The sequence below is a fragment of the Eurytemora carolleeae genome, unplaced genomic scaffold (assembly GCF_000591075.1).
Source record: "Eurytemora carolleeae unplaced genomic scaffold, Eaff_2.0 scaffold623, whole genome shotgun sequence".
Taxonomy (NCBI): domain Eukaryota; kingdom Metazoa; phylum Arthropoda; class Copepoda; order Calanoida; family Temoridae; genus Eurytemora; species Eurytemora carolleeae.
Window position 1 is genome coordinate 93933 of NW_019397006.1, and position 14109 is coordinate 108041.

General features: G+C 36.4%; 1 protein-coding gene and 1 long non-coding RNA gene across 2 annotated transcripts; both read left to right on the forward strand.

Moving 5' to 3' along the window:
• Nucleotides 1–432: 432 nt before the first annotated feature.
• On the forward strand, nucleotides 433–1175 carry LOC111711049 (uncharacterized). Its single transcript, XR_002767176.1, has 2 exons — nucleotides 433–554; nucleotides 1100–1175. It is a non-coding gene; the product is annotated as an uncharacterized LOC111711049 (long non-coding RNA).
• Nucleotides 1176–1404: 229 nt separating this feature from the next.
• On the forward strand, nucleotides 1405–14099 carry LOC111711045 (ubiquitin-like modifier-activating enzyme 1; the record flags this gene model as incomplete). Its single annotated transcript, XM_023485285.1, is given in 19 exon segments — nucleotides 1405–1530; nucleotides 2664–2772; nucleotides 3013–3211; nucleotides 3656–3788; nucleotides 4784–4914; nucleotides 5329–5643; nucleotides 5929–6108; nucleotides 6960–7254; nucleotides 7980–8174; nucleotides 8666–8758; nucleotides 9008–9094; nucleotides 9633–9843; nucleotides 10149–10224; nucleotides 10743–10855; nucleotides 11099–11160; nucleotides 11958–12175; nucleotides 12537–12679; nucleotides 12981–13215; nucleotides 13940–14099. Coding segments are annotated over 18 exon segments (2859 nt in total), but the record flags the coding sequence as incomplete, so codon positions are not given.
• Between the last annotated feature and the right edge of the window lie 10 nt (nucleotides 14100–14109).

The following is a 14109-nucleotide window of genomic DNA, read 5'->3' on the forward strand; positions in this document are numbered from 1 at the left end:
CCCCCCCCCCCCTCCTACAGGACCTCTTTCCCCATCCGCCTCCATCTGATAAAAGTGATCAGTAAATTTGTTAAAAGAAATAAGAAAAATGCGAAGCGAATTTAATTAATGTTTCCACATCCTACTTTATGACCCCGGAAAAAAAGTGTCAAAACCGTAAAAAACTAATTTTTAGAACTGATAACTCTGCTCAAACTAAGTGTATCCTTATATCTTTGCAACCAGTTGTGAACATTTACTTGATTTAAAGTCAGTTTAAAAGGTTTAAAAGGTTTACGCTATCAGGTTGCTAACATATAGAAATAGGCTAATTCTTTACTCTTCAGTTTGCACACTTAATTTGCACCTTTACCCTCTTTTTTATTCCCTGTCCCCTCAAAATTCGAAAATTAATTTCAATATAATTATTTCTTCAAAATTTATTTTAACGACGAATTTAAATTCAGGCAAGATGGCTCAGAACGGGGTTTCCAACGGCTCCTCTAATGGGAACGGAGCTAAAAATGGTCAAACTATTGACGAAGGACTCTACTCCCGACAACTCTTTGTTCTCGGTAAGTGTGGCCTAACTAGGTTGTTCAGGACAACTACCACCTGATTTTAAAAAAAGTAAGTGTACTGCATGAAAAAACCTCTTTCTAAGAAGCATATCGTGTTTGTTTAAGTTCTTCTGTGAGGCTGCAGTACACTTAGATATTAGTATTCTTTGATTATCTTCTCTTAGAGCCATGAAATCTATATTATTTCTTCACCCATCAGCGACTTTATGGGCAACAGCTATTGGGATCAGGCCGACTGTTGGTGTCGCAATGCCCTGATATTCGAATTTAACCTCGTCATATATCAACGAATTTTTATTTGTTTATTTGCTTCTTTTCAACAGAACTCGATTTATTTCTGGGCAAAAATATCATTTCTCAAACAATTCTAGTCTTTATGCGCAATGCGGGTACGAATGAAACTCTACCGGTTATGGGATGAAAGTTAAATTGACAAATTCTTAAAAATCTGTTGATTTCCACCCAAAATTACACACTTTTTTGTCTTAATGAGATAATCATTCATTATTGTTATTGTTTTCAATGTTATTGTTTTCTAGGTAAGGAAGCAATGGAGAAGATGCAGAAGGCAAATGTTCTTATCTCTGGGATGGGTGGTCTAGGTATCGAGATCGCTAAAAAAAAGATTTAAGCTTTGTAAAAACTTGCTAATGAAAGTGCTACGAAATATTTGTCTTCTTTAAACCCTCGGATATCATTTACCCTCCCATTCTAGAGAAATGTACTTTCTATCTTACTATTTCATTATTTCATTGTAATTTAAGTTAAGTATTCTGCGACCCCTCCCAACTCCCCCCACCCTGACACAACTACAATACAATACCTTTAATTTCTTGATGTTTAGAGCAATGTAACAATCTCCGACCTCGGGACCCAGTTCTACCTGAGCCAGGCCTATATCGGGGAGAATAGGGCAGAGGCCTGCTACCGTAAAACTAGTGAACTAAACATCTATGTCGACGTAGACAGGGTAAGTGACGACTTAGTCGCAGATCTTTTATATTTTGTAATGTTTCATTGACTGCTGTATTAATTTAAGTCTTTTAGAGCGCGCGCCCTCTTTCGTATCAACAATTTTAGCTTTGAACTATGAAAGTCTCCATTTTCCTTCTCAAACTTTCGCATATTTCTGGTTAAATTGGTGAAGATTAAATTTTTCAACTTCGACCAGACATAACCCTTCCTTGGGGTCATGTGAGTTGCCTCAAAAAATTTGGGGTTTGATCGGTTCAGTCATATTTACGGCTATTAGATAGATTCCGTAAGGAATAAATTGAAAAAACTCAATTTAAAATGTTCTTATTTTGAACGTAAGAAAAGCAAGTTTATGATAATATGATAACAAATTTGAGTGAAGTAAACTCGACTTTAGTCCTTGAGTAATAAAACTATCACATATCAGTCTTTTATTTGATCCTCGTTCGTTTAAGTTAAATAAAATTAAATCATTTAATCGGCTTAGCATAATAATTTGTGGTTAGGATTCCTTTAAATTTGATGCGGATCCATGTCATGAACAATTCTTAAGATTTACTGATTCGTTGCACAAAAGATTTTAAAATTATTTTTCTTTTCCCCCTTATTTTTGTTCGAAAACTTGATAAACTCTGCAGAACTGGATATTTTTGATTCACATTTGGTCTTGTTAGCAAAAAGTTTTTTTGTTGCAGTATTTGGTTGGCATTTTACTCCTTGGATCCGGATCCGTGGATCCGCATATTTTTGCGGATCCGGTTCTAGGAAGCATAAATGTTGCGGATCCCACGGATCCGGATCCTAAGCGCAGAACTTTTTGAATTTATCAATTTTAAGTTGAAGTGATTTTATATAAATTTTATTCTATTTTTCTTATCAATTATGATGACGTGTTTGCATTTATGGTAGATTTACTTTAATATTACAGCACTTACTTAATAATTAACCATTTATTTGGGGAAATTTAAGTAATATTTTCATAATTTCCAACTAAATAAATTTGACAGCAATGATGTTGCACCATACTTTATTCAATACATCATGACGTCATAAGTAAATATTTTATTTAACAGGTAAAAAAATGGGAAACATAAATTTTGATAAAATGTTGATGACCTTCCTGTGTAGGAGACTGGTGACCTGACGGAGGAATTGATCAAGAAGCACAGTGTGGTGGTCCTAACCAACTCCAGCCTAGAGGAGCAGATTAGAGTCAACAAGATTACACATGAGAACGGTAATATCAATCAATTCAAAGAATCTTTTCTTTACAAATTTTTTCCTATTAGAACTTTGGATAAGTTGAGTTTTGTACATGCAAGGGGTGTATTTTTTTTGAAAAAGCACCCCCTTTTTAAATTCAACCTCCCCCCTTTTTCAGAAGTAAAGTAAGGTTTAAACTCTGAATTGGGGTAAATTGATAATTTTTAGGGAAAATAAAAACAGGGTTCAGTTGATTTATTTTTAATATTGCCAGGAATCGGATTTATCGTTGCCGATGTTCGTGGTCTGTACGCCCAGGTCTTCACTGATCTCGGGGAGCAGTTCACTGTCTTCGACGTGAACGGAGAACCGGCCAAAACGGCGATGGTGGCGAGTATTGGCCGAGAGGAGAAGGGCGTCGTAACCTGCTTGGACGAAGTCAGACACGGCTTTGAAGATGGGGATGTGGTCAAGTAAGTAACAAATATACAGATACAAAGAAAGCAAGAATTAGCTATTTGTGGGAAATGGTTTGATTTGATCCCAGGTGTTTTGTGTTTAAGGGGTTAACCTTTAACACCGCACATAAGAATACAAAAGGTATTTTTTCTTAGCAACTTTTGCAAACTTGATCTAGCTGAGTTTATGATTTGAAATATGAAAGAAAGGATAGAAATTGACAGTTTTAGACGAAAACAGCAGGAATAGGCAGTGTTATGAGACCTGTTCTATGGCTTTACATGTGTTTCAAAGAATCTGAGATGTGCTACTGCATAGCAAACCCCAATTTTACACAAGTTTGCTATATTATTTCATCATAAAATGCACAATTTTTACCAAAAGGTTAGGAAATAAGAGTTGTAGGTGAATAATCCGTTCCTTTTGTATATTAGATGTAACATATGATTGTTGTTCAGGTTTACCGAGGTTCAGGGTATGGAGGAGGTAAACGACAAGGAGTTTACTGTATCTGTGATTGGTCCTTACACTTTCTCTATCGGAGACACGTCGGGATTCTCGGACTACGTCAGGGGCGGTGTAGCTATTCAGGTAACTTATTCAGGGGCGATGTAACTATTCAGGTAAATTATTCAGGGGCGTTGTAGCTATTCAGGTAACTTATTCAAGGGCGATGTAGCTATTCATGCAACTTATTCAGGGGCGGTATGGCTATTTAGGTAACTAATTCAGGGCGGAGCACGTGTAGCTCTTCAGGTAGCTTATTCAGGGGCGGTGTAGCTCTTCAGGTAACTTATTCAGGTGCGGTGTAGCTATTTAGATAACTATTTCAGGGGCGGCGTAGCTATTCAGGTAACTTATTTAGGGGCGGTGTAGCTATTCAGGTAAGTAATTTAGGGGCGGTGTAGCAATTTAGATTACTTATTCAGGGGCGGTGTAGCTATTCAGGTAATTTATACAGGCGTGGTGTAGCCATTCAGGTTATTTATACAGGGGTGGTGTAGCTATTCTGGTAACTAATTTATGGACGGTGTAGCTATTCTGGTAACTTATACAGGGGTAATGTAGCTATTCAGGTAGCTTATTTAAGGTCGGATTAGCTATTCAGGTAACTAATTCAGGGGCGGTGTAGCTATTCTGGTAACTTATACAGGGGTGGTGTAGCTATTCAGGTAGCTTATTTAAGGTCGGAGTAGCTATTCAGGTAACTAATTCAGGGGCGGTGTAGCTATTCTGGTAACTTATACAGGGGTGGTGTTGCTATTCAGGTAGCTTATTTAAGGTCGGAGTAGCTATTCAGGCAACTAATTCCTTGGCGATGTAGCTTTTCTACTAACCTTNGGCACAGTGCATTCAGAACTTTTCTCTAACAGCTCGTATGTTCAATTAAATGTGTCAACCTTGTTTTATTTATCTTAATCTTGTGTACGTCCTATTTACCGCGTCAAATTAATTTTATTCCACTTCACTAACAAGTAAATGATCAATTGTTGTTAAAATAGAAACATTTAACAAGTAATATGTTGGATCCCTGTGAAATATGATTTGATTTGTAAATTTTTGGCGAAAATCTTTGACAATTTTAGGTGAAGAAGCCTGTGAACCTGAAGTTCAAAGCCATGGAAGATTCCCTGGCTGCCCCCGAGATTGTATACACAGACTTCGCTAAGTTCGAAGCTCCCGAGTTCTTGCATGCTTGCTATCAAGTTCTTCATAGGTAAGATTTTTTGTTCTTTTTAATGTTTATTTCTATGGATTGTTAAAAGGAAAAATAATTAATGGGTTTATACAAGGTTTTATGTTGGGAGGGGGGTATATAATTAAGCAAAGATCTAGCCTAACCTTCAATTATTAAACCTGGATTATCTAGAATTACTTTTTATAACTAAATTCAAGGGGAAATATTTCTCAAAGAATCTCCCCCTCCCCACTGAGTGGGAGATGGAAAAAAAGTTGATCTAAGGAAAAATTTCGACTCAACTGTTGCTTTCTATCCTTTCCTCGACACTAAATTCACAACAATTTATTTTGGTGCGCCACGTAGAATAGTGAGGGAGGAATTAGTTTCAAGAAAATATATACCCTCGTCAAAATCTAAAATTTATTAGGCGTAAAATTTATCTTTATTTAGTTACATAAATAAATATGGCCGATCACCCGCTCCATGGAGCTCCTCAGATGCAGACACGTTCCTTGCCATGGCCAAGGAGCAGTTCCCTGAGAAGGTGACCAACGAGGAGTATTTTCTCCAGTTTGCTAAAATCTGTGCTGGAGATCTGAACCCAATGTGTTGTGCTGTGGGAGGTATTGTAGCACAGGAGGTGATGAAAGCAACCAGTGGTAAGTTCTCTCCTATCTATCAATGGTTGTATTTTGATGCTCTGGAGTGCTTACCCGAGGATAAATCAAAGCTGACCGAGGAGGCTTGCAAACCTCAAGGATCAAGGTAGATTTTGTTGTAAAACAAATATTTTGACATTTATCATTTACAGTAAAAGTTTTTTGAACGGATTATTTTTCTCCATAATGATGGGTTCTTGACAAATTGTTCAAAAACGCGTTTTTTAAAGCAGTTCGACTTTTTAAGAAAAATATTGAGTTGATGAAAATTTTAATTTGTGAGACACTATACATAATCATTTTTGTGAATTAAGTCTGAACTATGACTATATTATAATATCTTTTTTGAAAATAAATCTTGAAAATCGTAATTGATATTTCTATTGTTTAGATACGACGGCCAAATCGCTGTGTTTGGATCTGAGTTCCAGGCTGAGCTAGGTCGGAAGAAATATTTCCTGGTTGGATCTGGAGCTATAGGTTGCGAGCTTCTCAAGAACTTTGCTCTGATAGGACTCGGTTGTGGTGAGGGAGGAATGGTTTCTGTCACTGACATGGATCTCATTGAACGGTACGTCCTCAACACGTTTTTTCTCTCAAATTCTAGAGAAATTGTAGTTTTAAATTTCGAGCTTTTTTACCTTTGGATGCCTCCCTTCAACGCAGGGGTGTATAGTGTATACTGTATATTTTCTTGAAAAATTGTTTTTCCCCCTTTTATTAAGGAATTAAGGAAAGCACCAACATTTTTGATGGGTTTTTTTTCGCTGAGTTTTGAAATTTAAATGATTTTCAGAGGGAATAATAATTTTTTTGGGTAAAAGCATTACTTTACCGATCAATTTATAAAAATATCCCCCCCCCCTTCATAGCACACTAAAAGGATCCACAATGTAAATAAGATATTTTCCCGAAAAAGGAAGACGACATTAAGAAATTTTACATATGCATTTTCTGTTATAAAGCAAATGATAGGTTCAGAATAATGTCGATGGGAACTGTGCAGACTAGACGTGTGCAGAATGAATTAGATATGCATTTTTTGAAACCCGAACCTGAATATTTGAAATTAGAAACTGCACTATAGATGCAAGATCCTTCAAATTTAACTAATACTCAATCGTGGCAATTTTTGCAAAGATTTTGGCTACAATGATTTTGTTTATTAGTCGAGTTTTTGAAGGGCCTTCAATTCAACAATTAACATTAATACCATGTGTAACTGATTCCAAGCATCATTGATGGAGATTTTAGTTTTTAATTTGATAGATGGAGGCCGGAGGGCACGCATTTGTAATTTTGTCAATTTAGGAAAGAGTACTTTGAAAAAATGTTGAAAGGGTTCCATCATTAATCTTTAACGTCAGTTAACCCTTTAACTAATGAATTATGAATTATGCTAATTGAATTTATATTTTACAGGTCTAACTTGAACCGACAGTTCCTGTTCCGAGATCATAACATTCAGCAACCCAAGTCCAAATGTGCAGTAGAGGCAGTGTCGGTTATGAACCCCGACGCCAAGTACACCGCCATGGAGCTCCGTGTCGGGCCTGAGACCGAGAGTACCTTCAATGACGAGTTCTTTGAGAAGCTGGACGGGGTTGCGAACGCTTTAGATAATATAGAAGCGCGTACATACATGGATCGTAGATGCGTTTACTACAATAAACCTCTTCTAGAGTCCGGTACTCTTGGGACTAAAGGAAACACACAGGTTCGTTAAATTAAGATTGTCTGCGAGTAAATTTTATAATAAGAAAAAAATAGAATCTGGTGGTAATCAGTGCTTAGGATTCATTTAATTTTGATGCGGATCCGGATCCCGATCCTGGATCCGCACTGGAAAAAAATGGATCCGGATCCGGATCCAGGTCATTTCTTTAAGATTTACTGACTTTTTAACAAACAGTAATTTTCAATTTTTTTTGTTTTATTTTTTTCGCCTATTTTTATTCTTAAACTTGATGACCCGTTCAGAAATAAGGAAATTTTTATAATCTCTTTTTTTTTTCAAAGTTCAGAGTTGGGTTTTAGGAGTAAAAAAGTTGTTTTTGCAGTTTTTGGTTGATATTTTACCCCTTGGATCCTGATCCGTGGATCCGCATATTTTTACGGATCCGTATCCGGATCGAGGAAGCCAAAATCTTGCAGATCCAACGGATCCGGATCCGAAACACTTGCGTAATATAAATTGTTCTCATCTTAACTTATTTTCAGCCCGTCTTGAAATCACAACCGAGTGCTTTAATCAACCTTGTATAAATTTGGTCCAGACTTCTTAAAAAATTAATTTAATTTTTTTTCCTTCAGTTGATATATCCCCCCCCACTTTCTTCTATTCAATAATTTATGAAACTTAGTCGATGGTCTTCAGGTTTCTGTATAGGGTATTTTCCCGAAAACTCATTGATTTTCAGTTTTTTGATAATATTTATCCAGGTTGTGATACCAAAGCTGACCGAGTCCTACAGCAGCTCCCAGGATCCCCCGGAGAAGAGTATTCCCATCTGTACACTCAAGAACTTCCCCAACGCTATCGAGCACACCCTGCAGTGGGCCAGGGACATGTTCGAGGGAACCTTCACACAGGGACCCCTCACTGCTGCACAGTATATTGAGGATCCTTCTTTCAAGGTAAAACTTGTTTTTCTCGTATTTAAGGAACTGTAAACGTAACTTCAAGTGACCCTCCAAGCAAAGATGGCAATGTCCGATTTGCAAGGAACCCTTGATCAAAAGCTTTTCTGACCCGTAAGTTTTTAAATATTGATATTTTCCTCAGTCTTTTTATAAGCAAGAAATACGCAAGAAAAAACACAAATGAAAGTAAATAGTTTTCAAAAACCAAAAAAATGAACTTGATCAGAAAAAGCCTTTCATGGTACCGTTGTAAATCGGACATTGCCATGGAGGCTCATTTTAAAGTTCGCTTTTAAAACCCTTTTAAAACTTCCTAGCGTTATGGTGAAGAAGGATTTTCAAGGTGGGGGGGGGAGGGTAGTTAAAAAGAATTAGAATCGATACTAATCTTGAAGAAATTGAAATATTTAAGTTTTACAGCAGTTCTGGGATTGATATCTAATGAATAAAAAACAAAAATCGTTTATTTTAAGATATTGTTATAGGAAAAGACAATGTCGCTGCCTGGATGCCAGCCTGTAGAAACTATGGAAACTGTGAAACGCTTACTTGTTACAGAACGACCAACAACTTTAGAGGTGGGAATTCAAAATTAAAGATCTCTGACATTCTTGGTTTCTGGATTGGAAACCCAGCTTTGCCCGGAACCACAGTTATCTCTTAAAAAGTCGATCTACTCAACTGAGAATTTTTAAGTAATGAAGAAAAACACTCGATTCAGCTTAAGCTCTTACAAAAAGTGATTTTCGTTCAACTTTTTTAATATATTCCAAATTTGATCACAATAAAATTGACATATTTTTTCTTAAGAATGTAAAATTATTCAGGATTGTGTTGCATGGGCTCGTCTTACTTGGCAGGAGCTTTTCCATAATCAGATTGCACAGCTTCTTCATAACTTCCCTCCAGATCAGGTATTAAAGGGACAGTTCTTCATAACTTCCCTCCAGATCAGGTATTTAAGGGACAGTTATTCATAACTTCCCTCCAGATCAGGTATTAAAGGGACAGTTCTTCATAACTACCCTCCAGATCAGGTATTTAAGGGACAGTTCTTCATAACTTCCCTCCAGATCAGGTATTAAAGGGACAGTTCTTCACAACTTCCCTTCAGATCAGGTATTAAAGGGACAGTTCTTCATAACTTCCCTTCATATCAAGTATTAAAGGGACAGTTCTTCATAACTTCCCTCCAAATCAGGTATTAGAGGAACAGTTCTTCACAACTTCCCTCCAGATCAGGTATTAAAGGGACAGTTCTTCATAACTTCCCTCCAGATCAGGTATTAAAGGGACAGTTCTTCATAACTTCCCTCCAGATCAGGTATTAAAGGGACAGTTCTTCATAACTTCCCTCCAGATCAGGTATTAAAGAAGACAGATCGCACAGATCCTTCATAAATTATTAAGTAGCAGAAGCAAATATGAATTTTTATTCATATTTTTTATTAGATCACCTCCTCTGGAAGTCCCTTCTGGTCCGGACCTAAGAAGTGTCCTAAACCCTTGATCTTTGATCCCTTGAACAAGACACACATGGACTTTGTGGAGGCAGGTGCCTGGCTTCTAGCAGATGTCTACGGTATCACTAAGAACAAAGATAGGGTGGAATTTGCAGAAATCCTAAAGTCTGTGAATGTTCCCGTCTTCGTGCCAAAATCAGGTATGGAGCTTAATGGATAGGTCGTTAAATACCAATTTTTTCTCATTAACACGAGACGATTTTTAGAAATCATTTTATGCAATTGATAAACTTGATATTTGTGCTTTATTACTTGAACATGACATTATGATGGAAATGTAGAGCATATTCTCCTGGCTTCTAATAGTTGAAATTTATCAATTTATGTTTGTTACATTTTTTGCAATAGAAAAAGTTGATATTTGAGAAAGCTCATGTGACAATGATATGATGATGGTAGCTTTAAGCCAACACAAATCGGCGGATAAATATTATGATTGTATCAGGAGTTAAGATTGCTGTGACAGATGCAGAGGCTCAGGCTCAATCAGAGGCTGGATCTGACAGTAACACGGTGGAGAAGTGAGTTTTCTTTGAATTCCCTGTTCTCCGTAATCAAATTTGGGTTTAGTGTTATGACACAACTGACTGAAGAATTTCTTGATTTGATTGCCTTTTGACCAACATTACCTATCTATGATTCCTCCAACGGATCTATGATTCCTTCAAATGCGAAGTGTTTGTGAAAAAAATCGCGCATTTTTATTTTTAAAAGATGAAGAAAGTTACTTCAACGGGTTCCCTTGACCAATATTGCCGACTACCCTTAGTAAAGTAAAATTCTTTGAATTTTCCTGTTATATAGTTGTAAATAATTATAACCAATTTTAACCAAAAAAACGCCAATTTTGATAATCAAATGCTAATTCAAATGAAAACATGCCAATTTTTAAATTTATGGTCCCTGCCTATATTGCCTTCAGTCACCCTTCCTAGTCATCTCTTGAATTCCCTTTATAAACTCGGAATTTAACTTACATCGTCGAGTTGAGTCATATTGTCTGAGTGCTATCACAAACATTAACTTTGTAATTGTTTAGTCTGCTTGGTGATATTCCGGCTCCTGAGGAGTTCAGGAAACAGAAGTTGAGGATTACGCCGCTAGAGTTTGAGAAGGACGATGATACTAACGGTCATATTGATTTTATCGTCGGTAAGATAACTTGTTAAAGTGTTGAAAAAATGTTTGTTTTTTAGGCAGAATCGTACATTTCTTTGAAACGTTATTTGTCAGAATCTTTATTCAACATTAAAAGATCTAGGATAGTTAGTGTCCCGTCTACGGACCGATAATGAAGAAAACCACTAAGTTTGTACTTCTTAGCAGTAGTGTATTTTACTTGTTATAAAGTTTTGTATTTTTTGTTTACTATTTTTTTAAAACTTTATTTTTCAGCAACTAGCAATCTAAGAGCAGAGAACTATTCAATTCCACCTGCAGACAGGCTCAAATCTAAGGCAAGTACAACAACACTTTCAAATCTGCTAATCAGGATAATTGCAAGAGGAATTGTAACAAAGAATGACAGATTGGACTTGGGTGCTCTCTAAACCAGCGCTTAGGATCCATTTAATTTTGATGCGGATCTAGATCCTGGATCAGCACTGGAATAAAATGGATCCGGATCCAAATCCGGATCCGGATCCAGGTCATTTCTTTAAGATTTACTGAATTTTTTAACAAAAAATAATTTTCAAATATTTTGTTTCATTTTTTTCGCTTATTTTAATCCTAAAACTAAATGGACCATTCAGAAATGAGGAAATTTTTATAATTTCTTTTTTTCAAAAGTTCAGATTTAGGTTTTAGGAGTAAAAAGGTTTTTTTTGCAATTTTTGGTTGATTTTTTACCCCTCGGATCCGGATCCGTGTATCCGCATATTTTTGCGGATCCAACGGATCCGGATCCGGACCCTAAGCACTTCTCTAAACATTGGTTTAGAAATTCACTGGAAAGAGAATGTAAACGTAACTTCAAGTGACTTTAATTATGGAGTAGCCATGAAGAAGGGTTTTTAAGTAACTTCTTACGAATTTTATTCTTAATAAAGAAAATCAATTTTCCGCCAGAAAAAAGGATAACCTAATCGTATGGTTACCTTTAGGGGTACCTTTGATAATTACACATGTTACTATATAAATGAAGGGTTGCTTAAAATTATATTTGCACTCCCTAATTACTGCAATCATGAATACGAATGTTGTGTGGTTAAGATAAATAAATATTTAAACAATGTAAATATATTTGCTGCAGGGGATTGCTGGACGTATTATCCCAGCAATTGCAACCACCACCTCCCTAGTTGCTGGGCTGGTCACCCTGGAGCTGTACAAGTTGCTGCAGGGGCACACCAACATAGAGATGTACAAGAACGGGTTCGCTAATCTCGCTCTTCCATTTTTTGCTTTCTCCGAACCCATCCAGGCACCAAAGAACAAGTATTACGAGACAGAATGGACTCTTTGGGACAGGTTAGTAAATCTTTTTTATTTTGGAAATGATCGATTGCATATGTCAATGGTAAAGGTCTAATTAGATCATTAACTATGGTAGAGTGTATTTAACTGATACAACGGCGAAAAAAAACTTGGGTCTCAATTAGCTTCATCCAGAAATAAATAAATTATTTTAATTATCTATATTATTGTAATGGGTATTAAGCGAAAAAAAGTTGTTGCCGGTATTTTGATTTTTTCTAGTTTAAGATCAAAATGAAAGTATTTTCACACCGAATGTAGTGAAGTAGTAATGGAAATATTAGGTGTGATAAATTTCCTCAAAATTGAAAAAAGGAAATTGTAGATTTATTTTCAATCAACTCCTCTCCGTTAGGTTCGAGATCAACTCCGTGAAGGAGGACGGCACCGAGATGACCATGAAGGAGTTCATGGAACACTTTGAGACGGAACACAAGCTTGAGATCACAATGCTTAGCCAAGGAGTCACAATGCTCTACTCCTTCTTCATGCAGAAAGGTTAGACAATTTTTTACGAGTTTAAGTCAATACAACACATTATTTGTTAGTGGGAAAAGAATTCCATTAAAATTATGTATTTTTTTTATTAGTGAATGGCATATTTTATGCTCATCTTACAAAAAGCAAGTTAGAAATTCGGAAGAAAAGAAATGCCCACTCTTGATTTTTTCTAGTGCAAGTCAGGTCTGGGCTCCCGGGGTCGCCTTATTGCATCAATTAAGCTCTTAAATGTTATCCTTAAACTGCTATTTTATTAGAATCATAAATTTTCTAATACTCAATATTTGTTAATTTTCAGCTAAAAGAGAGGAGAGAATGCTGATGCCCATGAGCGAGGTTGTGAAGAGCGTGAGTAAGAAGGAGATAGATCCTCATGTCCGAGCCCTGGTCCTGGAGCTCTGCTGTAATGATACCGAGGGGGAGGATGTCGAGGTCCCCTACGTCAAATACAATCTCCCTGCCAGAACCTGAGCTAGGCTGTCGCTAGACCTATCAACACGTTCACATTCACCAAGCTTTTATCCCGACACTCCGTAAGCAATTTCTTAATTTAAAGAAACCCAAATTTTTCTTGAAGGTCGGAATCATTTTAATTCTCTATTCAGAAAGCTCTATTCTCTATATTTAGCGTCTAACGAGGTTAAAAATTTTGTTTGAAATAGCGCTAATCTACATTCTACAACGCTTTATCTCGATTTTTACGACGACAAATTCTTAATTTTTGCTCAAGTTGCGGTTTCCTAGATTTTAGTTATTCTTACGATCGTTTCCGATCACGTGTTTAAAGAACTTGCAACCCCCAGTATATGAGCCAACCATGAACATAAAAACACAAATTAGGTGCTTTCTGTGTTGGGGAAAATTGTTTACGATTAACAAACGAGATTTGAGTAAGATTTCAAAATGGATGATACGTTAATTACAGGGAGTAAGGAATAGAAGGGAGATATAACTGACCCGGTTCGCTCTACCATAAGATTAAACATGCTTTGCAGACGGGTACTTCATTTGTACATGAAATATTCAGAAAAGGTTATTGTTTACCCGGTAATTGTACATCGGACAAATATTTCTTATTCAAATGGAGTACCCGTCTGCAAAGCATGTATAATCATATGGTAGGGCGAACCGCGTCAGTTATATCTCCCTTCTATTCCTTACTCCCTGGTTAATTATCACCACAGGACATGACTTCAACTTTAGTATAATAATCCTTTCTAATTTCTATATAGATTTATCTATCATGCATTTGTTCAGGTCACCTAGAAAATCAAGAACCTGCACTGTTTGCTAATATGTATTGTATACCCCAGCTACGCACTATACTACGCAGGATCTAGTGACTTAAACTAATATTTAGTAAATTTAATCCAAATCGTCTGATGGATATTTTTTCAGAAATAATATTGTAATGTAAGGAAGGGGTT